At 48.0% G+C, this 26,211-nt stretch overlaps 1 protein-coding gene across 2 annotated transcripts; it reads right to left on the reverse strand.

Moving 5' to 3' along the window:
* LOC120317178 (sodium/calcium exchanger 1-like) lies at window positions 1-22,167 on the reverse strand. Of its 2 annotated transcripts, none has more exons than XM_039363536.1 (7): window positions 22,021-22,167; window positions 11,760-13,520; window positions 6,860-6,966; window positions 5,596-5,717; window positions 4,872-4,971; window positions 3,977-4,249; window positions 1-1,186 (listed from the first exon to the last, which is right to left on the reverse strand). In XM_039363536.1, the coding sequence occupies exons 2-7, from the start codon at window positions 13,502-13,504 to the stop codon at window positions 810-812; spliced, it is 2,724 nt and encodes a 907-aa protein (XP_039219470.1). In that variant the 5' UTR covers window positions 13,505-13,520; window positions 22,021-22,167; the 3' UTR covers window positions 1-809. The 2 variants fall into 2 exon arrangements, 1 of the variants encoding a protein (XP_039219470.1); XR_005559148.1 differs by having other exon boundaries at window positions 1,052-1,186; window positions 4,882-4,971.
* Window positions 22,168-26,211: the final 4,044 nt, after the last annotated feature.

Consider the following 26,211-nt stretch of genomic DNA (forward strand, 5'->3'; position numbering starts at 1 on the left):
TACTCTTCTGTTACTATTTCTTTTTTTTTTTTTTTGGCTGTTTGGAGAGATGTTTTGTGCTGTTTTCCGGAAGAGCGCAAAGGTTGGCTTTTAAGAGAGACGACTGTGCTTCAGACAAATTGGCAGTTTTGAGATTGTCCCTTTTTTTAGCCTGGCCTGGTCGCTTCCCTTCTCCCCATCATGGATGGGGGACCAAGAGGAGAGCATTTTGTGCAAATTCCGTTCCTTTGTTCCAAAAACCTGGGTTTGGAAGGCGCTCCTCATGTCCAGGTACAAGCCAGCTTCCTTCCATTAAACCGTGGCTTGAAGGAGGGGCAGAGTAGAGGAGAGAGATAACGTGTCCTGCTCCCCTTTTTTAAATTCATCAGCATTGGCCCAAAAGGCGTGCTTTCTTTCGCCCGAGGTCCAAACTGCTCAATTAATGCAGGAATAACAGAGAAATTGGACAGGAGCGAATCCATCTCTTCCACCCCCTCATTCAGGCTTAGCTTTCCCCAAAAAGTTCTCTTTCCCCCAACTCTTCTCCAAGACACCATCTCGAACTCGTGACTTGGGGTGCTCCAAAACTGAGGGGTGTGTGTGTGGGAGGGAAGTGTCCCACTTGGCCCCTGCTGAAACGGACACTTGAGCACGCCCCAAATCGGCCGCCGAAGTGGCGAGACGGATGGAGAGAGAGGAAAATAAAAGGGCGTGGAGCAGGCATCCTGCATATTTCCACCAGGAGGGCTTCTCCGAGTGGTGTGAGGTCCTTTCTGGATTCGTTCCTCCCCCCCCCCCCCAAAGAAGCGTCTCGATTCGAACCCGCCGCTTCAGAAGCCCTCGATATGGCAATAGGCTTCCAAAGCCGCTAACAGGATGTAGACCAGCCAGAGGCTAATGAAAAGCAGGGTGGCTAGAAGTTTTGGGGTTCGGGGACCACCCAGTTCTCCCCCCACGGGAGGCCGGCGCCGGTACAGCAGCACCGCGATGCTGATGAAGGCAAAGATGGTGAAGAGGGTGACGGAGAACGCCAGGCTGCCCGGCTGCACCTTGAAGGGCTTCCCCTGGCTGGCCCAGTAGCTGGCGGCGATGGTCCAGGCCACGCCAATGCCCAGAAAGACATTCACCGCGTTGCTGCCCGTCACGTTACCAATGGAAGCGTCGGCATACTGGTCTTGGATGGCAGCCACCTTGCTGGCAAAGGTATCTGGAAAAAGAGACAGACAGCATGCTCAACGTGAGACAAGCCACGAATGTGGGTTTGTGGGACTGGTCTGGAATTCAAGGGGCAAAGGGACACCTTTTTTTCCGGGCGGAGGATAGCAAGGTTAATAATAATAATAATAAAGTTGGAAGGGACCTTGGAGGTCATCTAGTCCAACCCCCTGCTCAGGCAGAAAACCCTATACCATTTCGGACAAATGGCTGTCCAGTCTCTTCTTAAAAACCTCCAGTGTTGGAGCATTCACCGCTTCTGGGGGCAGGTAGTTCCACGTTGCTTCTCTCCTTGATTAGTTTCCATTCACTGCTGGATGGAATTCCCCAGCTGGCCTGCTTTAAGGGGTGTGTGGACTTCAACTCCCAGAATTCCCTAGCTGAGGAACTTGGGGAGTTGAAGTCCACCCGTCTTAAAATGGCCAACGTTGAGAAACGCTTCTTGACTTAACTTAATCCTTGATTTAACAGCCACAATGAGGACCGGAACCTCTATTGCTAAACAATGCAGTCGTTAAACAAGTCATCAGATCACCCATCCGATCTTGTAACCTTTTTTTGCTTTGGCCACTAAGTGGATCCACCGACTCTGATTGTCAGAAGACAGATAGGAAGGTTGCAAATAGCTATCGCGTGACCCCGTCATAAATACAAGCCAGTTGCCAATGCACCAATGCTGATCAGATGACCATGGGGAAGCTGCCACGGTCGTAAGTGTGAGGACTGGCTGCAAGCCGCCGTTTTTCAGCAATCTCGTAACGTAGGCCACTAAACGAATAATCGTATAAACCACAGTTAAAGAGTTTTGCGCAAGCTCCACAAATTAAGCCACAGTTTCACGTTAGTGCCAAGCAATTAACTAACATGATTTGGCTTGGATTAATTGAGCAAATGTTACTCATTAGAAGCAATTTGTTAAGCAGGCCTGTAGCTTCTCAACCCAAAGAAGCAGCATCTGGAGCATCCTCAAAGCATTTGGCCTGGAGCCACCCAGATCGGGGCTGAAGTTCGTTTCCCAGCACCCCTCAACTTTAACCAGACAGGCTGGGGCACATGGGTGTTGTAGTGCGGCCCCCTCTGAAGAGGTAAGATTATACTTTATATCTGTTTCAGGATAGGAAGATGTGTGTTTGGGGGGGGGAGGGATTTTGGAACTGTCTTTGACAAAAGGCTTCTAGGAAAAGCATCAGCTTTGTCTAGGGAAAAAAAAAAACCTTCCATTTATTTCGAGGGATTTTAATCCTCCTAAATAAAGTTGAATTTATTTGACGTTGTCAAGAGGACCGCATTCTCAGCCCGATTTTGATTAACACTTCAATTAAACAAGCTCTCCAGCCTTTTGATCTCAATTATATCGGGCAATTTAGCCAATACTAGTGGCTGCTTGGCGTCTCTGGAAAGCACTTGAGGTCCAGCAAGAGACGCTTGCAGCTCAGCTGGCGCAAAGCCACCCAAGCTCTTCAGCCCAGCTTTTTCCAAAAAGGGATTTAACTCCCAAATCTTCTTTTTGGGGGAATGAGTGGGTTTGCCCTAATAACAGAGCACAAACTTCCCAGTCACTGATCAGAATTCGGGGGGGGGGGGGAACGACGAGTTGGCAGAGGCGAGCAAGTGAACATTTGCACGTCACCGCTCACCGATTCGGAGATGTGATCTTATTGCTATCAGCTTAAAAAAGATTCGGGGACTTGGGTTTTTTTTTTGTTTGTTTGGTTTTAATTGCAAGGATTGTGTTTTCCTGTTGTCGGTTCAGCGAAAGGGCGTTTTGCACAAGCCTGCTTTAAAATTCACCCAGCCGCTTCTACGTCTCGTTGAGTTTTTGTCAGCTGCGTGTTTAGCCGGTTGACTTTTCGGCTCTCTCAGCCACGAGTCCTGATGTTGCCTTCCAGTGAGTCAAGATGCCTTAAAAATAGCAAAAGCAAATTTAGGATTTGCTCTTGAAGGGGGGGGGGGGGCTGTCAAAGCACTGGTGCGCAGGGGGTGTATCTGGGGACACCAGTGATTATTTTAAGAGAGCCTCTGCACAACGGAGCGGTCTAACTGCTAATTCTCTGGGGCAATTCAATTTCTGTTTTCTTTTTATTTTGTTAAAGGTGCAAAGAGGCTGCGTTTCGTTCAGCCTGCAGAGCCCAACTTAACTCCTAGTCCTCGACTTATGAACACAATTGGGAGCAGGGGGTTGGACTAGATGACCTCCAAGGTCCCTTCCAACAACAACTACTTCTTCTTCTTCTTCTTCCTTTTCTTCTTCCTTTTCTTCTTCTTCATCATCATCATCATCATCATTATTATTATTATTATCTCTGAGCAGTCACTAAACAAATGGTCATTAAGTCAAGGACTACTAGTATGGGTGGGTCAATTAAACTAAACTTAGTTTGGGGGGCCCCCACTCTTCACCCAAGCACATGCATTGAAATCTTTAAATCTTTCCTTTGGGGTAACTTCTTAAAAAGTTGGGGATCCCCATCATTGCTCCAGGGGCGCCCATGGAAGGCAGGGAGAAATGTGCCTTTGTCCATGGTGCTGAATTCCTGGCCATTGATTCCACCAGTGTTTGTCAAACGCAACAACTTTAAGATACCTGTGGACTTTTTGCCGTGCCGTTGCAAACTTCAAACGGTCACTAAAGAGTGGTTATAAGTTGAGGACGGTATTCCAGGAACCCAGGTCAGATTCCTCACCGAAGAATGCCCAGCCATCCCCACGACCCACTCTGTGTGTTGTTGTGTGTATGTGTTTGTGTGTGAGAGAGAGATCTTCTCTGCCACCCGTCACTGACCGGGCACGGAGGTCCCCAGCGCCACGAACACCACCGCGGTGACCGAGTCCTTGAGGCCGATGGTGCAGCCGAAGTGAGAGGCCAGGTCCCCGGTGAGGGCCGTCAGCACCCCGATGAGGCAGATGGAGACCAGGAAGCAGGCCCAGCCGCACCAGTACTCGGTGGGCGGTACAAAGGCGAAAAGAACTTTCCAGAAGACGGTGAGGAAGTGCATGATGTAATCGAAGCAGGAAGGGAGGCGGTCCTCGCCCGAGTCTTCATCCTCGTCGTCACCTGTCGGGGGGGTCATTCAAAACAGGGATTCAGCCTCTCTCAGGAACAGCGGCCGAGTTGGAAGGGACCTTGGGAGGTCATCCAGTCCAACCCCCCGCTCTTGCGGGAGACTGATACTATTTCTGATCCATGGATGGCCACCCGGTCTCTTTTTAAAAGCCTCCTTGTGCGCTGAATCACACTTCCCCAAATAAAGTATTCAATTAGATTCAATTCAGTTCAACTGGATTCAGTTCAATTCAACTAGATTCAATTCGATTCGATTCAGTTTGATTCAATTCATCTCAATTAAATTCAATTCAACTAAATTCGATTCAATTAGATTCAATTCAATTCAACTAGATTCAGTTCAATTTGATTCAATTCGATTCGGTTCAATTAGATTCAATTCGATTCAGCTAGATTCAATTCAATTCAATTCAGTTAGCTTCAATTTGATTCTATTCAATTCAACTCAATTTGATTCAATTCGATTCAGTTCAATTCAGAACTAGATCCAGTTCAATTCAATTCGATTGATTCGATTTGATTGATTCAACTAGATTCAATTCAATTCGATTCAATTCAATTCAGTTAGATTCAGTTCAGCTCAATTCGATTTAATTCAATTCAGTTCCCTTACCGGCACTGACCGTCACGGCGCTTACAAATTGCTCCCTCCAGCTGCTGCTTCCCACCACGAGAGCCAGGTTAGTTTTCTTGATTAATTTGTCCACAGTGCTCTGGAGGGGAAGAGGTTGGTAGAAGTGAAATGGGGGAAAGGGGGGGGCTCCCTTCCTTCCCTCCCCCCCATAGCAATCTAAAGATGATTTTTTTCCCTTTGGTGTCGCCCCCGATGGAAGCTCACTGAGCACAGCCCAGCCTGGACTACAAGAGGGAGGTTTTAAAAAAAAATACAGGTAGTCCTCGATTTACAGCCACCGCTGAACCCAAAATGTATGTTGCTAAGTGAGACAGCTGTTAAGTCAGTTTTGCCCCACTTTACGACCTTTCTCGCCACGGCCGTTAAGGGAATCGCCGCAGCTCTCAAGTCGGTCACACGTGTGTGAAGGGAATCTGGCTTCCTCCGTGATAACGTTGACGGTCATAAATACAAATAAATTGCCAAGGGTTTGAATCTGGATCACGTGAACCTGGGGGGGATCCTGCTTTCACACAGTCGTAAGGGTGAAAAATGGTCCTGGGTCACTTTTTTTCAGTGCCGTTGAAATGTCAAAGAGTCACTAAATGAACGGTTGTAAGGCGAGGACTACCTGAATTTGAAACAGAAGCGAACTGGGGATGGACGGACTCCGAAGAAGACATGAAAAGGTTTGGGTGAGGGAAAGAGAAAGTCTCTTATTTACCTTGAACTCGTAAGACTCTTCGATAATGACTTCAAGTTTGGCGTTTTCTCCCAAACTGGGGTACCCCATCTTAGCAATTTTTTCCTCCTCCCCTGCAGGCAGTTGATTCTCGTTGGTGTCACCTAGGATGGGATGGGGGGAAAGCAGATGGGTGATGGAGGGGCCTAGGCCAGGGGTCTGCAACCTTGACAACTTTTAAGACTTGTGGACTTCAGCTCCCAGAATTCCTCAGCCAGCTATGCTAAAAGGGAGTGGGGTTTGTGCTGTTTATAAAGTCCACTCCCTTTCTAACACTGATGGTGTTACCTAGTTGGGTAATGAAATGTCTGCAAGAAAACAACTAAGGTTTGAGAGCACCAAGGACCCCACAGTCTCCTCCTTCTCCTCTATCTATCTATCTATCATCCATCCCTATCTATCTTTCTATCTATCTATCTATCTATCTATCTATCTATCTATCTATCTATCTATCTATCTATCTATCTATCTATCATCCATCTATCCCTATCTATCTATCTATCTATCTATCTATCTATCTATCTATCTATCTATCTATCTATCTATCTATCTATCTATCTATCTGGGTCTTTAGTTATTCGGGTTTTCTCCCGCGTCAAATTGGAAGTGTCTTGGCGACGTTTCGACGAAGTCTCATTCGTCATCTTTAGGCTGGTGTTTTCGGCTTCGTGCTTCTATCTACAAAATATTTACAATACTTACAATCCTTGCAGCCCTCTAAGAAGTTGGGGCCTAAATTTGTAGGACTCCTCCTCCTCCTCTTTTCCGCACACCCCATTCCCTTCTAGCACTGATGATCTTAACTAGTTGGTAATGAAACGTCTGCAAGAAAACCACCAAGCTCAGATGGCACCAAGGACCCCAACTATACTGGCTGGGGAATTCTGGGAGTTGAAGTTCACCCCTCTTCAAGTGGCGCAGGTTGAAAACATGGGCTTGGAGTAAAAAGTGGAGAATTCTGGAGACGAAGCTTTTTTCTCATGGCTGGATTTGCTTCTGGACCCCACATCTCCAACCCTCCCACCAGGTGAGAATCCTAAACTATCAGTTGGGACCCTGTGATCCTCCCCAAATTGCTGAAAAGACTGCAAGGGATTCTGGGGCTTGTAGTTTGTCATGTCTGGAGAGCCAGGCATTTATCTGACGACTTTCAACTTGTTACAAATCTTATTGACATTTTTCTTTACTGAGATAAATACATTTCTGAGGCTTCTATTCCTTTCCCTTTTTGTCTTCCTATCCTTACCGTGCCGGACTCCAATGTCCAAGATGACTGGGGGTCCCAATTCCAGGTGAAAATTCTTGTTTTTTTCATACTCCTCATCGTCAATAATTTTAATCTCGATGTATCTTCTAAGAGAGAGAGAAAGAGAGAGAGAGAGAGAAAAACCAGTTCAAAGTAAAACTTCAACGTCGTCAAAGGTAGGCAGGACAAACACTTTAAAATGTTTGCAACTTTCTTTTTTTAAAAAAAAAAAATTGCTTCTCAGTTTTCCAACTTTCTGGGAAAAAAAAAAAACGGGGTCTACAAAGCTTTTCCAGCGCTGATAAAAGCAACTTTGACACAACAACAAAGAATTCGTGAAGTCTTAGAAACCCCATTTTTTTGGCTCAGCATGCCAAACTACAAATACTCCTGGACTTACAACCTTTTTGTTTAGCCGTCATTCGAAGTTACAACGGCACTGAAAAAAAGGTGACTTATGGCTAGTCCTCACCCTTACAGCTGTCCTAAGTTGAGGACCACTTGAATGTTCCCCGGCAGTTATAAACAAACCCACAACTCGGCGCTGATAATATTTTCTCTGCCATTTTTCCACTCGTGGCCTCCGGATCATGTGAAGAAAACCGTTTCTGATTTTATTTTTATTTTTTTTTCACTTTCTCCAGAGGCCACAAAACTTTACTCCGCTTCCCAGGGGTGGAACATCTGTTGGCAGCCATTTGACCGCCAGGCTTCGGAAAGAGGACAAGGCAGATGTATTTGTCCTTGAGGTCCTTTTCAATGAACAGGATGAGCAAGAAAAAAAAAAAAAAGATGGATAGCCCAAGAGAATTAAGATAGGCAAGGGATTTATAGCCAGGACCCCCAGTGACAGCTGCCCTATTCAATCTCTCTGCACTGCCAAAACCTCAGGAAAATCAGTTCGAAAATCAGCTTATAGATAAGACTAGAGGCGCAGGGGATGGGGGGGGGAAATCCGTGCAACTAGACCACTTTGATAGATTGTTAAGGTAGTCTTTGGCTTACAACCACAATGGAGCCGAACATTTCTGGGACTAAGCGAGACAGTTAAACTTTGCCCCATTGCACCATCTTTCTCGCCATGCGAATCACTGCCATTGCTAACTTAGCCACGCAGTTGTTAAACGGCTTCCCCCTTGGACTTTGCACGTCACAAGGTGGGGGGAAGGGAATCACGGTATCCCGGGACGTTGCAACCGTCATGCGTACAAACCAGTTGCCGAGCGTCTGAATTTTGATCACGAGACCGTGGGGATACGGCCAAAGTCGTAACTGTGAAAATGGCCCTAAGTAATTTTTTTCAGGGCCGTTGTAACTTGGAACAGTCAAGAAGCGAATGGTTGTAAGTCCAGGACTGCCTGCACATCAAAGTCGAGGAAAGTCACAAAGTTCAGCTTTGTGACTTTCAGCCCGGACCACAGAAAGAACATTTTTTTCAGCTATTACTTTATATTTCTTTCTCCGGTCCTTATGATTTTTTTTCTCTCACAAACGTGATCAACAGATACAGAAAACTTACAGGGTTTCATTCCGGTCTGCCGAAAGAAACCCAAACTGGGTTAAAGGAGAAAAAACGCTGGGTTATTTTGGATGGATGGGCCTGTTGCTAGCTTCAAACTTTCTGCGCCTCCTCAGTCGTGTCTGGCACCTTCCTCTCGCTCTGCGTGGCACCCTCCCCACATGCCAGGGTGGCCGTGTTTCATGCCGTCCCCTCTTCGTTCTGGGCCGGCTTGTGGGTCTCCCCCTCCCCGTGTTTTCACACCCTCCTGTTGACCCAGTGTCCCCTCCCTCCCCGCTCTCGCCAAATAGGTCAATGCCTGTCAAATGGGGAGGCTATGCGAGGAGATGCTTGATAGAGGGAAGATTAAATGTTTCCAGACATTAATGCCATGTGTCAGAGGCTGGAGGGGTGGAGAAGCTGGCTGAGTTGAAGGGAGCCAGGGTGGAAAATGGTTTGAGATGGGGAGATGCCTCTCCAAGCCCTCCCCTCCCCCCCCAGCCCTTCTGCTGCTGGAACGGTTGTGTTTTTAGCATGAAACCATGGTACCCCTGAGCGTGGGTAAAGTGCCATGGATTGAACTAACTCTTGGGACCCCCTTGCATACTTTTAATAGCAGACTATAGTGTCAACACAAAACATGATCTTAATAAAGAGATTCTCTTTCATTCTCTCTCTCATTCTACATATCAATCTCATCCAATCTCTATCATTCTATCAATCTATTTCATTCTATATTTAATCTTTCAACCTATCTCATTCTACCTACCTCATCCTGCTTCTCTCTCTGTCTCTCTCTGTCTCTGTCTCTCTCACACATATATATATATATGATCTCTCTATCTCATCTCTATTTCTATCTCATCTCATCTATATATCTATTCCATCTATCTCATTCTCTCTCAATCTATCTCAATCATTCTATGTCTGACTGTCTGTCTGCCTGCCAACCAGCCTGTCTGTTTGTCTGTCTATTAAATCCATCCATCACCTGTTGGTCTGTCCATCCACGTTATCTATTTATCTCTATCTAGGCATCCATCAATCCAACTATCTATCTATTTATATCTTAATCCATCTATCCATTCCTCTAACAATCTATGTCCTAATCCATCTATCTATCCATCCACCCATCTATCTATCCATCTATCTGTATGTCTATGTATCCGTCCGTCTGTCCATCCATCCATCCATCCATCCACCATCTATCTGTCTGTCTGTTTGTCTATCTCATCTCATCTCATCTCATCTATCTATCCTTTCAATCATCTATCTATATCATCTCTTTATCTATCTATATCTATCTATCTATCTGTCTGTCTGTCTGTCTGTCTGTCTGTCTGTCTGTCTATCTATCTATCTATCTATCTATCTATCTGATTCTTGCACCAGGCAGCCTGTAACTGAGGACTACCTGTACTTGTTCTTTTTAAATATTATTTGATTACGAATGATGTATGTTGATTTTATGGCTGTTTTATGATCCTGTAAGCCACAGAGGGTCAATACAATTCAGCAGTAGAGAAGCTGTTGTCAGAAATAGCAATAAAACGAAGCAACACCTGGGTGAGCCATGTTTTAATGCAGTCTGCAAAATCTGCAAGGCCCTGAACATCTGCAGCAATTCGTTTAACAGCTGTGGCAGAAAAGGTTATAAATTTGGGTGCCACTTGCTTAACAACCGCCTTGCTTAGCAATAAAAATTCTGGCCCCCGTTGTGGTCGTAAGCATGAAGTCTAATTCTTTCCTGTGTTTTTTTTTTAATCTTCGTTTTTCTCTCCTAAAGTTTTTCCACAACAGCCCTGTGAGGTGGGCTGGACTGGGGAGAACGAGAGGCACCATAGTCATTACGTGAACATAAACCTGCCTATTTCCTGATATTTTTTTTAAAAAAATGCTTTGTTCGCCATCTTGAAAAAAGGAAGTAAAACTGGAAAACAGTTTTTTAAAGGTGCACAGAAGTTTTTGGAGTTTGCGCTATAAAATAATAATAAAAATAAAAACCCGAACATTTTGTACCAAAACGTAGCAAAAACAGATCCGTGGCTGCCCTGCTCCTGTGGCTTATATCTTTTCTGGATTATTATAAACATTTATCATCTACCACCACCTAATTCCCATAGTAGCTGACTCTTTCCTGCCGGAAAAACACATTAAAACAAATTAAAAACAGTTAAATCTGACAAACGGTGTACCGAAAGCTGGAAAATTTTAATAGCAAACCACTAATGCTCTGAGCGGAGATAAAAATGGAGCAATTTGAAGCACGGAAGCGGGGATGTGTCTGATATTTAAGACCTTCCTAAAGGAACTAGGGAAAAAGAAAACAAAACCTGTAATTGTTTGGGAATTGGATTATGGTGTTTGTAATTTCTGGTCTGTGTTTTGATGCGGTTTAGAAATCTTAGCCACAAAGAAAAGCCACTGAAACTCAACTATGGCGCCACCACTAAGGAGGCCACGCTCCTTGTTGTGAGCTGCTGTAAGCTGTATCTCTTCCTTTTCAGGGTCCTTGACTTATAACAGTTCATTTAGCAACCAAAGTTATAACATCCCTGGAAAAAGGTGATGGTTTCCCAGGGAGGGGAGATGGGTCATGTGATCCTCTTTGGGGACCTTCTGGCAAGCCAAACCAATGGGGAAGCCAGATTCACTTAACAACCGTGTGACTAGCTCAGGGGTAGGCTACCTTGGCTCTTTTATGACTCGTGGACTTCAACTCCCAGAATTCCTGAGCCAGCCATGCTGAGGGGAAAGGGAGAGGTTTCCAAGCTGAGCCATGCTGGCTTAGGAATTCTGGGAGTTGAAGTCCACGAGTCATAAAAGAGCCAAGGTTGCCTACCCCTGAATGATCCAAAGTTACCCCAGCCCTGAAAAAAGTGATCCTAGGATCAGTCCTCGCACTTACAACTGTCGCCACATCACAAGGGTCCTGTGGCCAAAATCGGGGTGGTTGCAAGCAGCATGTATTTGCCATGCGTGGACCTGATTACCACTTGCAACTTTCCCAGCCAGCTTCCCACGAAGCCAGATTTGCTTAGCGACCACGATTCACTTAAGAACTGCAAGGATTTGCTTTACAACCATGGTTAAAAGGGATCATAAAATGAGGCGCCAAATCACTTCACCCCTGCCTCGCTTAGCAATGGAAGCTTTGGAGCCAACGGTGATTGTAAGTCATTCGTTCACCTTTCTACCCGCTGTCTTTTGACGAGTCACGGTTTTAATATTTTTTCAAACTTTTTTTGAAAAAAGACGGGTAGCAAACAAATTTTAGAAATAAGTGAAATAAGTCGAGGACCACCTGTGTCCATACCCATTCTCCCTCCTTCCCCACACATTCACCGTCCTTCCCTCCCCTCCCCACCCTTTTCCATCAGGCTCCCCACACCGTGCTCTTACACCGTCTCGTCGTTCTGAAATTCCACTTTGCCAGCGACTTCCTCGTAATCCTCCCCAGCTTTTGCCGTGCCCTCGATGGTGTGGTAGGGGATGGCCACTCGCCCGCGGGCCCCCGAAGTCCGCAACACTTTGATGTGCACCACGCCTACGCTTTCGCTCACTCGCATGGAGGGTCCCTCAAAGGTAAAGATACCCGCGTGGTCATCGTCGAAGATCGTCACGGTGGCCATCTTGGAAGGTGCAAGACAAGCTTTCGGAGGAGGCTCCAGACCCGGCTCGGCCCAGGTGGCCCTGACGTTGCTGAGATGGACGTAAAAATACTCGTCCTCTTCAAAAATATCGTCGTCAATGATCCCCACCCGCAGTTCCTTGTGTGTCTCTCCCGGCTTGAAGAGCAGGGTCCCCTCTGCAAATTCGTAGTCGGAACCGGCGTTCGCCGTTCCGTCCTCTGTACGGAAGTCCACTCGCACAGTGACGCAGGCCAGGTCCCCTCCTCGGCGGACCACGGTCAGGACCACCGAACCACAGTTCTCGAAGCACTGATAATGGGCTGGCTCGAAGCCGACTTTTGTCACCGACTCGTCTTCCTCTGTCTGGACCTCCTGCATGCTGATGGCTTTGCGGGCCTGATCGGCCGCGTGTTTCTTGAGGATGTTCCCTGCTCCGATCATCATACGAGTCGCCTGGATGCGGTAGAAAGCTCGGCTCTTCTGCTGCTGAACGAGTACGTGATAGTTGGCCATTTCGATCAGTTGTTCCATGTCCTTTTCGGGATGCTTTTGTTTCAGATCCCGCAAGGTCCGAGCCATATCCCGGCGGGCCTCCTCGTCTTGATCCTTACCCGTATCCCCCAGACCTTCAGAGCCTTCCTTTAGCGAATTATCCATCTCGATGTCCATTTTCGGGTAACCGACTTCGCCCTCGCTCTCAATGATGAGACCCCGCGATTTATCGGCCCGGTACTTTTTGTGGACGTATTTGTAGAAGAGGAGTCTTCGGTCAGCCACCCAAGCCTGGAGTACACAGACTGGGAAAAACAGGAAGGTGAGAAGACCTTCCCATAGTTCTACCTCGCCGGGAGAGAACCAGGCCAGGATAAGATATAACCAGATGTAAGCAAAGATGCTCCAGGCCGCCGTGACGAAGAATACCCGCAAATGTTTGATGCGCCGTATCTCCCCTTGAGGGACCACGTGGATGCAGATGGCGATGATGATGAACATGTTAAAAGCGGCGCTGCCCACGATGGTGCTGGGACCCATGTCGCCTGCTTGAAAGCCGTGACCCACGATCTCAATGATGGAAAGGAGGATCTCGGGGGCAGAGGACCCCAGGGCCATTAAGGTGAGGTTGGAGACCGTCTCGTTCCAGATGCGGATGGTGGTGGTGGTGGTCTCCCCGTTGGGTTTCTTAATGGTGATCTCTTTTTCCTGTGAGGTGATCACTTCGATGGAGGCCATGAAGCGGTCGGCAATGATGGACATGCCCAGGAACATATAGATGAGGGCCACAAAGTAAACGATGGCCCGGGCCACCTTATCTCCGACGGAAGGATTCTGAGGGAGCCACACAGGTAAGATCACACCTTCCTGGCACTCGGTGTTTTCCTGACATTTGGCGCTACGGTTGCCATCATCTGGAGTAGATGACCCAATCCTGGGTGGGCCCAAGGCGTCGTCCACTGTAGCAAGCAGCGACGGGAGGAAGATTGCCAAGAACAGGAGCGAGGTCTTCAGCGGAGACATGATAGAGAAGGTGACTCTGGGAAGAGAGGAAAGAAAGGATAACAGAGACCAGGACGGAGAGTTGGGCCTCTCAGAAGATTTGACATGGTGGGATCATTGGTGGAGACTTTTGAGGACCACCAGGAGATGAATGACAAACACTCCACACGGCTCACAAAGTTATCCTTTCAGTGTTTCTCAAACCTTGGCAACTTTAAGATGGGTGGACTTCAACTCCCAGAATTCCCCAGCCAGGCATACTGGAATTCTGGGAGTTGGTCCACCCATCTTAAAACACACTGAGTGGAGAATTCTGGGAGCTGAGGTTGTGGTTGTTGTGGTTCTGGCTAATAAAACATTCCAAAGAACTTCCAGGCATTTATTTTCCTAAAAGTCTTTTATTGTTACAAAATGTCGGCACAGGCACAACAGAGGGATGCTAGGATCTAAGTTCTCTTCCTCTGAGCAGTTAAATTATCAGCATGTTCCCTCCCTAAATTAGCTGTCATATCTCATATTACCCAATTAGTGTGAAGGTCAAATGTTTTCTTCCTCTTTCTTTCCAGGGCTTTACCCCCGACCCCCCTTCTGCTCTGTATTAACCCCATAATTACCAGACAATTCTACATATTGTCAAAAGCAAGAATATACAATATTTGCAGCGTTGATAGTTGTTGAACTTGGGGAACACTGCCCTGGAGTAACCTTTATTGGACTACAATGACCCGTCTCCTGGCGATTGGCCCAAAGTCACCCAGTTGGCTTTCATGCCTAAGCTACTACTAGAACTCACCATCTCCTGGTAATTGGCTCAAAGTCACCCAGCTAGTTTTCATGCCTAACGCAGGACTTGAACACACAGTGCCCGGCTTTCTAGCCTGCTGCCTTAAGCACTAGCCCAAATTATTGCTAAGCGAGGCAGTTGTTAACTGAGCCACGTACTGTTTTACAACTTTTTTTCTCATGGTTGTTAAGCAAGTTGTGTAGTCGTTAAACGAACCCAACTTCCCCCATTGACTTTGGTTGTCGGAAGCTGCCTAGAAAAGTCACCGATGGGGATCGCATTATGCCAGGATACTATAACCATCAGAAATACACTCGGGTTGCCAATTGTGATCAGAACCCGAGGACTCTCCGTCTGTAGAGGCGCACAAGCTTGCTTGGAAAACGCATCCTAATCGTCTACAGGAGAGCAACGGCCTACTTGGGAGTAAGGCCTGCTTCCCAAGGGGGCTGGTTTTCTGCCAGCGGTGTTTGGACGGAGACCAGCAACTTCCCCCACTGAAGCTTCTTCTGCCTGCAGGAACGTGAAGAGTCTCGCCTGGATGTTGTCCAGGAGAATTTGGAAGGCGGTCAGCTTTATCTAGACCTGAAGCTGCCTTTCTGCTCTGCCCTCTTGACAGCCAATGCAAACCATTGTGTGCCTCACATCCTGATCAGGGCCATAATTACACTCCGGCTGAATAATAACTAGTGTGAGAACTTCTCGGGGAGGTGACCTTGGAGGCGAGAACTTCCTGCAAAACTCTCGGGACAGGGGACACACGTAGAAAGAGACTCCCTCCCCTTAACGCCCGTTCATCGTAAGAACGTTTTGCTGTATCCTTGGAGATTCTCCATCATCCAGGTCTCACTTATCCCAACTGGACCTCGTTTTTCTTTGAAGACGTGTCACTTCTCCTCCCAGAAGCTACTTCCGCTCTGACTGGATAGTGGGGAACACTTGGCTACATTCCTGAACTCTGAACTGGCCCAGATTTGCAGGTAAGGAGACATGGGGAGGGATATACTGGGCTCCCTCAATTTACAAAAGTTCGCTTAGTGACCGTTCCAAGTTGCAACAGGGACTTGCGACCGTTTTTCGCACCTGGGACCGTTGCAGCCTCCCCAGGGTCACGGGATCAAAATTCAAATCCTTGTCAACTGGTACATATTTATGATGGTTGCAGGTTCCCGGGATCAGGTGATCCCCTTTTGCGACTTTCTGACGAGCAATGGGGAGGGCGGATTCACCTAACAACCGACTAATTTAACAATGGGCTAACTGCACAATGCAAGCTAAGACTCGCTTTTGCACGTGTGAATTCTCTCTCTGGTTTTAGTACCAGGGAACCCTCTTAAAGTACTTTCGAAACCAGAGATGGAGGATGGGGAATCTGAACTTTAAAGCATCTTGATTTTGATATGGATCTTTTCCATAGCTGGTTGGGCAACTTTGGGCCAATCACCAGGAGACGGTGAGTTCTAGTGCCGCCTTAGGCATGAAAGCCAGTTGGGTGACTTTAGGCCAATCACCAGGTGATGGTGAATTCTAGTCCTGCCTTAGGCATGAAAGCCAGTTGGGTGACTTTAGGCCAATCACCAGGTGATGGTGAATTCTAGTCCCACCTTAGACATGACAGCCAGTTGGGTGACTTTGGGCCAATCACCAGGGGAATGAGAGTTCTAGTCCCGCCTTAGGCATGAAAACCAGCTGGGCGACTTTGGACCAATCACCAGGAGACGGTGAGTTCTAGTCCCACCTTAGCCATGAAAGCCAACTGAGTGAATTTGGACCAGTCTCTCTGTCTCAGTCCAACCCACCCCACAGGGTTATTGTTTTTTTGGGGGGGGGAAAGGAGGATGAAAGTTTGCTGGATATAGAATATCAGAGTTGGAAGGGACCTTAGAGGTCATCTAGTCCAACCCCCGCTCAGGCAGGAAACCCTATGCCCCATTTCAGACAAATGGCATCCAATCTCTTCTTAAAAACTTCCAGTCTACGTTCGCCGCCTAGAGCTAATTGTAGAACCATATCAGAGGGAGGCAAATAAATGAAATAAAATGTAAATCTCGGATGTCTTAAATTGCTGCCTTACGTTAACCTCTTCCTCACAGCCGTATACGGATTCACCCAGCAGCAATCATGTTTACCTAAATAAAAATCTCACCGTTTTTTGACGTTACTGCGTAGAGGCAGGAATAGGATGCCAGAGCAATTAAGCTATTAAGGCACCTCTTTCCCAGCGCACAACGAGGACATGGAAGTGCAAAAACATGTTCTCAGCCAGCCCCACCAGCCCATCATTAATTCAGATTAACCGCCACTCCGCTTCGCTCTGTTTTTCCCCCCGACTTCCACCACGCAGACGAAAGAAGGGCGTTTCCCCTCTTTTCTTAGAATCCAGAGCTCTGAGTTTATTTATGACAATTTGTTGACTATTTATTTAGCATAGGGCCTTTATAGAGGTCATTCAATTACTTACTGATCAATTATTATCAACTATTTTATTATCTACTCTTTATTAATTGTCCATCTAGTATCTATTGATTTTTATTATTTATCATCTAATTATCAATGGTTTATTTATCTAAGATCTCCTTATCGATTTCCCTTTGCTATTTGTCTAATTATCACTTGTTATTTATTTATCTAGTATCTCATTATCGATTTCTATTATTTGTCTCATTATTGTTATTTATTTATCTAGTATCTCATTGATTTCTATTTACTTATCTAAATATCGATCCTCTCTTGGTTATTTATCCAGAATCTCATGATCAGTTCTATTATTTACTTATCTAATTATCGATTTCTATTTATTAAGTATTTATTGTCTATTGGTTATTGATTTAGTGGCGAATTGTCCATTTTCTATTTATTATTTACTTATTATCCATTCATTGTCTATTTATTATTTATTATTGTTTATTTATCTAGTACATAGGGTCTAATTATCTATTGATTGATTATTCCTTTACGATAATTGGTATTTTAACACACCTGGGCTACTGCAGATTCTAGTTCCCATCATCCCCAGCTGATGGTTACAGAAAGGCAAGGCTGGCAGTTATAATTTTAACCCCAGCATTTCTGTATACTCAAAAACCTTCCTGTGTCAACACTGTGCATCCTTTCTCATTAGACAGTAAGTGCTGCCGAAGCCATTTGATTGTTCTGGCATCCATCCTGCCAATTCTGCAAATACAGGCCAAATATTCTTTTAGCGATTCTTAATGTTGACTATTGGATTCACGTCTTCACCTTCCCAAAAATAAAAAAATCAGATTAAGGAGGACAAATTTTTATTTTCCGAGCTGTATCAGTTCCCTTGGTTTTACTCCAGGAGAGGCGACCTGCGATTGGAGTCGTGCAAATTTGCTTCCGAGAGATTAAGAGTTAAAACTGAGCAGGGGGATTAAAAAAAAAAAAATTAGATTGGTTGGACCGTAAATTATAAATTGTAAATCTTCTGGCTGGGCCATTTCTTTAAGCTCAACAGTTGTCCAGCACCGGGTGCCAAATCTGGGTAATAAATATTAGTTTAATTATTAATCAGCCTTGCGTTTGATCAACTAGGCTCTGGATGGGTCTGTGTGGGATTCAAAGGGCTGCTTTTTGAGGTCTCTGGAATTTTGTTGCTTTGGAAAAAGGAATCCCAATTGTTGGCCAACTTTGTTTAATTCATATCCCGCCTTTATTATTAATATTTGTAAAATAACTCAAGATAGCAAAGATGCCAAAGACCCGGTCCTCTTATTTTGCCCACAACAACTCTGTGAGGTGGGCTGGGCTTAGAGAGAGAGATGGACTGGCCCATGCACCCAGTTGGCGTTCATACCTAGTGTCGCTAAGTGAAACATTGGTCAAACGTTTGACCTTTCCTGCCACAGTTGTGAGGTTACACGGTTTGAAGGGAATCTGGGAATCCATTGACTTTCCTGGTCAGACGGTCGCAAAAGGGGATCCGCGTGATCTCCCGGGAATGCTGCGACCGTTGTTAAGTGTGAGTCAGTTGCCAAACGTCCGAATTTTGATCATGTGACCACAGGGGACGCCGCGACAGCCGTAAGTGTGAAAAACAGCCGTAAGTCTTCGAACAGTCACTAAGCAAACTGCCATTAAGTCGAGAACTATGAGTAGTAAACATCAGAGTGAGTCTCACCTCTGCACATGTTAGGAACGGAGCCAAGTGGGAACTGAATAGGGGGTACGGGGGGGGGGCAGCTGGCTAGCTCAAGATGGTGGGGTGCTTCTGAAGAGGCAGTTTGGCCTAATGGTCTGTGAGACTCTCCATGGGAGGCGAAAGAAACACTACTAGGCGGAGTATGTTGCAGAAGTAGGCAACATTTAGAGACGAGGCAGCCATTTGTCTGAAATGGTATATAGGGTTTCCTGCCTGAGCAGGGGGTTGGACTAGATGATCTCCAAGGTCCCTTCCAACATTATTATTATTATTATTATACAATTAATCAGTGGAACAACCTGCCTCCAGAAGCAGTAAATGCTCCAACACTGGAAGTTTTTAAGAAGAGACTGGACAGCCATTTGTCCGAAATGGTGTAGGGTTTCCTGCCTGAGCAGGGGGATGGACTAGATGACCTCTGAGGTCCCTTCCAACTTTACTATTATTATTGTTGTTGTTGTTATTATTATTATTAGCTTAGCCTGTGGAAGCAATGGGGTGTAGGAAGCATCTCAAAATAAACCCTCCCTAGTTTTTTGCACCGTATAAACTGGGGGGTGGGGAAAGAGGTACAGATAGTCCTCGACTTAAAACCATTTTTTAAGCAATCCTTCGAAGTGACCTATGACCCGTATTTCGCACTTACGACCGTTGTTGCAGCATCCCCAGGGGTGGCGGGATCAGACGCTCGGCAACCGATTCCTATTTACGACACTTGCAGTGTGTCCCGGGGTGTGTGTGTGTCAGGTGAGAGGGGAAGCCCAGTTCACGTAACGACTGAGTAACTAAACACCTGCAGTGATTCACTTAGTAACAGGGGAGAGAGAGAGAGGGTAGGAAAAAGCTCCCTTTAACGACTGTCTTGCTTGGCCACAGAAAGGTTGGGGGGCTTAATTTTGTGGCCGTGTCCTTTCAGACTCGCCTAGCTGATGCCAGCCCTTCGAGGCAGTCCAGAGAAGCAGCACTACCCCTAAATACTCACACCTTCCTCCACGTAGTACGTAGTTTTGAAAGCCGTCTCTCCCCTTCACCCGATTTCTAAAGCTACTGCGGAAGATCCATAAAGGCATTTGGTCTCTTAAAGGAAGGTAGATGCCGTGAGGTCTGAAGACCCCCCCACCCTTTTCACTTCCCGGGAGCAAAAGGGCCAAATTCCAATCCCCTGTCCTAAAACAGCCCCTGGGTGGCAATCTGCCATATAATAAATCCAGTCCTGCTGCATTTTCTTTTTCTGCAGGGACTTTTCTGCACCCCAAACCCTCCAGTTTCCCCCCCACACACAGAGCTGTGCTCTTGGAAAAATCTGCAGCCTCCACCAGAGTGATTTTAAACGCATTTCTTCCGTCCTCTTTTAAACCGTTCCCAAATTCCCACGCTCCTCCTGACAGAGCACGGGAGAAGCCAGCCTTGAAAGTTACAGGCACCATATCCCCTCTGCCTGAGCAGCCTCCTGGATTGTTCCCCCCTATCTCCACCCCCCCCTTACTGACCCCATTAAGCCCCCCCTTTTTTTTCTTAAAAAAGGCACTCTTCTCTTTGCAGCTGAGGCTCTAAGCCTCTCTACTAAGCCGGCCTCGGGTTTTAAAGGCAAGAATAAGAAAGTGTCATTGTAGCATCAGCACACTGCTGCAGTGAACACGTGGAGACAGCCAGAGCCTTGCAAAGGAAAATAAAAGTCTAGTTTGGAATAGGGAAGACGGGGCCAGCAGCCATGGGGCCACCCCATATCAGCGTCAGGTCTGAGCAATCTGGGGGAGGTTTAGAAGCACCTGGAAATGCGCAGGCACACAGACAGAGCTGCCTGGCGGTTGCGCCAAGAGCCGCAGGCCCTTCCAAAGGGCTGCTCTTTGCACGTGCTCAAGAGGGCTCTTGCGCTGGGATGCCCAGCTGCACATCCCAGCTTGAAGCAGCCGATGGGGAGACACTGGTACCAGGGAGAAGGCCTGGCCCTCGGCGCTCCTCGCATGCCCAGGCACCCTCTGGCTCACCGGATAAAACCATCTAGGATTCTCCATTCTTGGATGCGAGTTCGACCAGGCTCCTTGGAGATCCACAGACCCATTCGGTGCCAGCCACTGGCTCGGTGGGAAGCCCCGCCACAAGCCAAGGGAGCTCCTGGCTGGCACATCGCCAGCGTCTCCCAAGCATGTGGCATCCTCACAAAACCCCAGACCCATCTTTGCCCGGCTCAGCCCTCGATGCCAGGGTTCTGCCCCACATGTACAGTTTCAAAACACGGGCGCTCGGTCCACGGGACGTGCCTGCACATATCTATGCGGGCACACGTGTGGCTGGGTTTTCTCCCAACCTGCTAGGGGTGTGTGTGGGGGGGAAGGACTCCAGCCATCCCACCCCATTCCCCCAAAGCTACACGGTCCGGCCTCGGCTTGTTTGTGTCGTTCCACATGTGCTATGCTGCAAACCCCAACGTCCCACAACGCCTGCTGGATCTGCAGCACCCAGAGTGGTGCGCTGGCAGGTGCCCATAGAGCAGGGAGGTGCACACACACACACACACACACACACACACACACACACACACGTACCCTCATACTCAACTAGCCCTTCCCTTGGGCACCGTGCTCACACAGCTTGTCCCGCAAAGCAGCTGGGCAAAGGAATGAGAATGGTTTAATTCATGGTGTAGTGCTAGGCGGTGCTCTCCCCCTTGGTCCACTTCCTTCTGGGGGGGGGGTGTCCTTCTTTCTCAAACCCTGTTGCTCATCCCTAACCCATGAAGGAGTCCAGCATCACACAAACACACACACACCTTTTAGTGCTCCTGCAGGGGAAAAATATCCACTTGAATCCTTTTGACCCTAGCAGTTGTTTTGACTGCAAAAAAAGTGATGGGGGGGGGAAGGAATCCTCCAATGGGAAAGCCCAGCCTAAAAATCTGCAGTGCCCCCTCCTCAAACTTCTTCCCGGGTGTGGGGGTGGAGACTGAGGTGCGTGACCCACATTTGGGAGGGGGCAGCGAGAGGACGCCCCCCCCCCCAACCCAAACCAGCTCTTCCATCCTAATACCCCTATTCTGGGCTGGGTCAATTTCTCTTGGGGTTTTTTTTCTCCTCTTGGCTGCCCCCACCTCCAAAATAAGCTTCACCTGGCCTCCCCTTTATCTATAGTCCCCCCCCCACTTCGTTTCTCCTCACTGGAGACATTCATGCAGAGTTTTATCGTCTGTTTCTTTCCTGGCTCCTGTTAAATCTCCTTTTCCCTGTCGGTGGGGGTCGGTTCCCCCCCACCCCTTCTTTTAAAATTTGTAGTGCGGGTTCCCCCTCCCAAACAGCTCATCCGTCAACTTTCTCGGTCTGCTGGGAAAAGTAGAGGGGGGGAAGGAAAGAGGAAGACACCTTTGAAGCGGATTCATCCGCAATTGGCTTTTTTTCCTTCCTTCCTTCCTTCCTTCCTTCCTTCCTTCCTTCCTTCCTTCCTTCCTTCCTTCCTTCCTTCTCTCCTTCCCTTCCCTTCCATTCCTTCCTTCCTTCTCTCCTTCCCTTCCCTTCCTTCTCTCCTTCCCTTCTCTTCCCTTCCTTCCTTCCGCCACCCGGCACTTCTTATTTTTTTTTAATTTCCTAATTTGCTTACCTGGCGGTGATGAGTCGGAGAGAGGCGACGGAGGCCGTGGGGTGGGGTGGCGGGGCTGTCGTCTAGCCGCTTTCCCCCTAGGGATCGGTGCCCCCTCGCCCAGCTGGGGAGGCAAAGCTTGAATGACCGAGGCGGGGGGGGGGACGCGTTGCAATGAATTCTCGCTTTAGCTGCCTGGCGTGGCTTTGCTTCTCTCTCTCTCTCTCTCTCTCTCTCTCTCTCTCTCTCTCTTCCCCCCCCTCCGGCTCTCCTTTCGCTCTCTCGCTGCCCCCCCCCCACCGGTTTTGCTTACAAAGCAAGAACGGATCCCATAGATCAAGCGGCGGGCCGTAGAAGGGGGGGGGTGATACAGCCAATGTAGGCTGGCAAAGCGGCTGGATTTCTGGCCCCGAAGATGCTCAATCTGTGCCTGGTTGGCCGCTCCACCCCGAGAGCTTTGTTAAAAGGAGAGGGGGGCACCGCTCGCCGCTTCTGCAATACAGCGGGGGGGGGGAGGCGAAAAAGAGGGGGGGGAATCCTGCTGCTCCCGATCAACTAAGCTTTGGTGGCTTCCAGCTTGCGTCCCCTTCTCTCTTTCAGGCAGGTACCCCGGGATCCATCAGCCCCTCCCAGCCTGCCCCCTACCCACCCCCGATGGAAGGAGGGAGAGCTAAATTTGCAGCAGCCTTCACCTCACCCCCCCCCAACAGACCCCGTCGGGAAAGACGGCAGAAGGTAGGGAGGGAAGGAGAGAGAGAGAGAGAGAGAATAAAGGAAAGAAACCGGCTTCCCCGCATCCGCGCGGTGCTTTTAACCCGATCGGCGCGAGGCGTGCATTCGCACGAAGCCTCTGACCCGGATCGGGTTGGAGATTGTGCAAAAGGGGTTGCGGGGGGTGGAATGGGGTCGCCAAACGGCGCGCGCCAACGCCACCTGGTTCCTTTGCTTCCCTGGGCTGGGGACAATGGGGCTTGTAGTCCTTTAGCCCGCCAGCCGGGGCTGCTGGGGCTTGTGCTCAGTCCAACGGCAAGCTTGGTGTTTCGATTGGGGCTTCGGACTGGGAAGCGGGGCTGCGGCGAGAGGGAAAGCGGGCGCCCGGAGGGCGACTTTTGTGCGCCGCCTCCAGCGCTTTAGACCGGAGGAAAGGCGAGCTACAAAAGGCAGGGGAGCAGGAGAGGAGAGGTTTTTCCTCGCTCCCCCCCCCATCAAGGAAGGGGTGGTAGAGGGAGAGCTTCGTCTATCCCCCCCCGCTCCTCAAGGAAGAATCAAGATCTAACTTGGCGCGCAGATGGGGCCTGCGGAACTCCCTGCTACTGTACTTCCTTCCCCCCCCCCTCTCCCCAAAGCCAGACTCTTTTGAACCCTCTCTTTCTATCAGGCGATGAGGATGAAGGGAGCAGAGGACGAATCAAGATGCAGGAGGGAGAAACACCCCCCCCGCTCTTTCTCCCCCTCCCCCAAAACCCATCGTTGTAAATTCCGCTTGGCTGCCGCTAGGGGGCGCTTCGCCGCCGGGGTGGCTTCTGCATTCCGCGCACGCAGCTTGAATTCTTCGCTTCTGGCTGCGGTGTCGGCGTCTGTGCCGGCGTCTCCGTGCCAAGATTTGGGGGGCTGGAAGGCGGAGGTGGGGGGAGGAGGAAGCTGGGAGGCCAACTTCTCCTTCAGCTACACCCCCTCGCCCTCCCTCCCTCACCCCCTCAAATCCCAAGCCCCCCCCCCAAGTGCATTGCATCTGTTGTCCATTTTTGCAACTGCAAAGAAAAAAAACCCACTGGGGGGCTTGGGATTTGAGGGGGGGAGGGCGAGAGGGTGCAGCTGAAGAAGAAGTTGCCCCCCCGGTCCTCCTCTCCCCTCCCCCTTCCAGCCCCCCAAATCTTGGCACGGAGAGGCCAGCAGAGACAGAGACATTGGGGGGGGAGGGAGGGGGGTCCGGCTCCCCCCTTCCCTGACAGCTGGGACTCCCCCCCCACTGCCTATCTAGAAGAGGGGGGGGTAAGAAACGACCTGGTCCAGCAAAACCACTTTCCACGCTTCCGATCCAGTGGAAACGGGACTTAAGCAAAAACGGAGAACTCTACTCCTCTATAGCCGAATTGGGGAAGGGGCTTTTTCGGGTGGGGGGTGCCTGGAAGAAGCCCCCCCGCAGGCTAGGAGCTCGACCCCTCATTAGTCAGGTTTCCCCCCCCAGCTGGTGGGATCAGGACAATAACCAAAAAAAAGGGGAAGTGATGAAAAAGAAGATCCGTGTCTTTTTTTTTTTTTTTCCGCACTCTTCGTCTCAAGCGTGTAAGCCGAGCCGGTATTGCGCGTCGATTTTCACCCCCAAAAGCTGCTTTTCTCGCCCCCCCAAAAGCGGCGTCTGGCGCCCCCTGCCGGCCATCCCGCGCTACTCTCCTCTGCCCGCGAAGCGGTGCTTTTTCCTATCTAGCAAAGTCCCCCCCCCCCGGTTTGAAGCTGGTTCTTTTTTTATTGGCAAGAAATGGAAATTTGGACCAAAAATATTTGGACTGATCAGCCAACTCTCCCGGCGGCTGTCAAGGGTGTGTTTTTTATTGAGCTTTCTTGGCGTGGCTCTAGGGAGACGGTTGTGATTGAAGTTTAATCATGGGAGTCAGGATGGAAAATAATTACGCGAGGACTGAACTGGGAAATGCAGGATTCTGGGTGCAGAAATGGAAGAGAGGTTTTGGGGTGCGGAAATGGAAGAGGGGTTTGGGGTGCGGAAATGCAAGAGAAGTTTGGGGTGCGGAAATGCAAAAGAGCTGCAGCTGACAGTGAAGAAGCAGAAATGCTTGGGACTCTATCCCAAATGGTGGCTTGTTAAGCTAGAGGCAGATAATTCTTGATTTATGACTACACACAAGCCAGCTATAACTACCTTGTTATAGATTGGGCAGCCATTTGTCTGGAATGCTATAGGACTTCCTGCTTGAATAGGGGGTTGGCCTAGATGACCTTCAAAGTCCCTTCCAACTCTGATAGTTTGTTACCATCCCCATCTACAAATCCCCTCTAAACTGAACCCAATTCGTTGAGTTCTGCAGCGAGGGCCGAGTGGCAAAGCGACAGATGGAGATGGTCACAAACCTGCACACCGAGGACTCTGGACCAGCGGTCGTTTGTCCAGGTTCCTGGGGGCAGCAGAGATGTCTGGCAGCATCCAGGATGACTGAAGCAGACTGAGGCAGATGAGGGTTTATTACAGGAAGTAGTGAAGGAGAAATTTCTTTGGAAAGAGAAGCCACAGAATGGAAAACAAAACTCAGTTTTGCAATGAAAGCTATCTGAAAAACATCTTTACTTTCTCCTATTCTATTCTATTTTCTATTCTATTCTATTCTATTCTATTCTATTCTATTCTATTTTCTATTCTATTCTATTTTCTATTCTATTCTATTTTCTATTCTATTCTATTTTCTATTCTATTCTATTCTATTCTATTCTATTCTATTTTCTATTCTATTCTATTTTCTATTCTATTCTATTCTATTCTATTTTCTATTCTATTCTATTCTATTCTATTCTATTCTATTCTATATTCTATTCTATTCTATTCCTGTATTATATATTCTATCTAAATAGAATATATAATATATAATACAGGAATAGAATAGAGTAGAATATATAATATAGAATAGAATAGAAAACAGTATAATAGAATATAGAATAGAATCTATTCTATTCTCTGTATTCTCTATTCTATTCTTATTCTAATTCCACTTTATCATTCGTAAGTGGAGGATCATTTATATGTAAAAAAAAAAAAGACAGGTGTGAACCAGGTTAATGGTGACTTTTGTAACACTCCGTGTATTTGTACGTGCAGAGAACACCCCGAATTGAAGGCAACCCCAATCCGGACTGATTGATTGGGAGGTGGGTGTGTCTGTGGACTGACTACAAATCTCATGTTGCCCACCCAGCGCTGGCTGTGAGCGATGGAAACTTAAGTCCACACGAGAGGTCCCTCTTTCTCTCTCTCTTTTCTCTCTCTTTCTTCTCTTTTTTTTCCTCTCTCTCTTTTCACTTCTCTCTCCTCTCTCTTTTCTCTTTCTCTCCTCTTTTCTCTCTCTCTCTCTTCTTGCTAGCTTCTCTTCTCTCTCTCACCCCTCCCTCTCTTCTCTCTCTCTTTTTAAATTCCTTCCCTTTTCCCGGGTTCTCCTTCTCTTCCTCTAGCGCCGATTGGGCGGCCGCCCCGCCTCTCATCCGGGC

The sequence above is a fragment of the Crotalus tigris genome, unplaced genomic scaffold (assembly GCF_016545835.1).
Source record: "Crotalus tigris isolate CLP2741 ecotype Arizona unplaced genomic scaffold, ASM1654583v1 scf7180000019553.37968852642:3898890, whole genome shotgun sequence".
NCBI classification, from domain to species: domain Eukaryota; kingdom Metazoa; phylum Chordata; class Lepidosauria; order Squamata; family Viperidae; genus Crotalus; species Crotalus tigris.

Excerpts from the sequence above, each read along its gene's own strand:
- LOC120317178 (XM_039363536.1), bottom strand. The coding sequence starts at position 13,504 with ATGTCTCCGCTGAAGACCTCGCTCCTGTTCTTGGCAATCTTCCTCCCG. Across the intron at positions 6,967-11,759 it reads TTTCAGAACGACGAGACGGT|AAGATACATCGAGATTAAAA; the intron begins GTAAGAGCACGG and ends TCTCTCTCTTAG. Across the intron at positions 4,972-5,595 it reads AAGAGTCTTACGAGTTCAAG|AGCACTGTGGACAAATTAAT; the intron begins GTAAATAAGAGA and ends CTTCCCCTCCAG.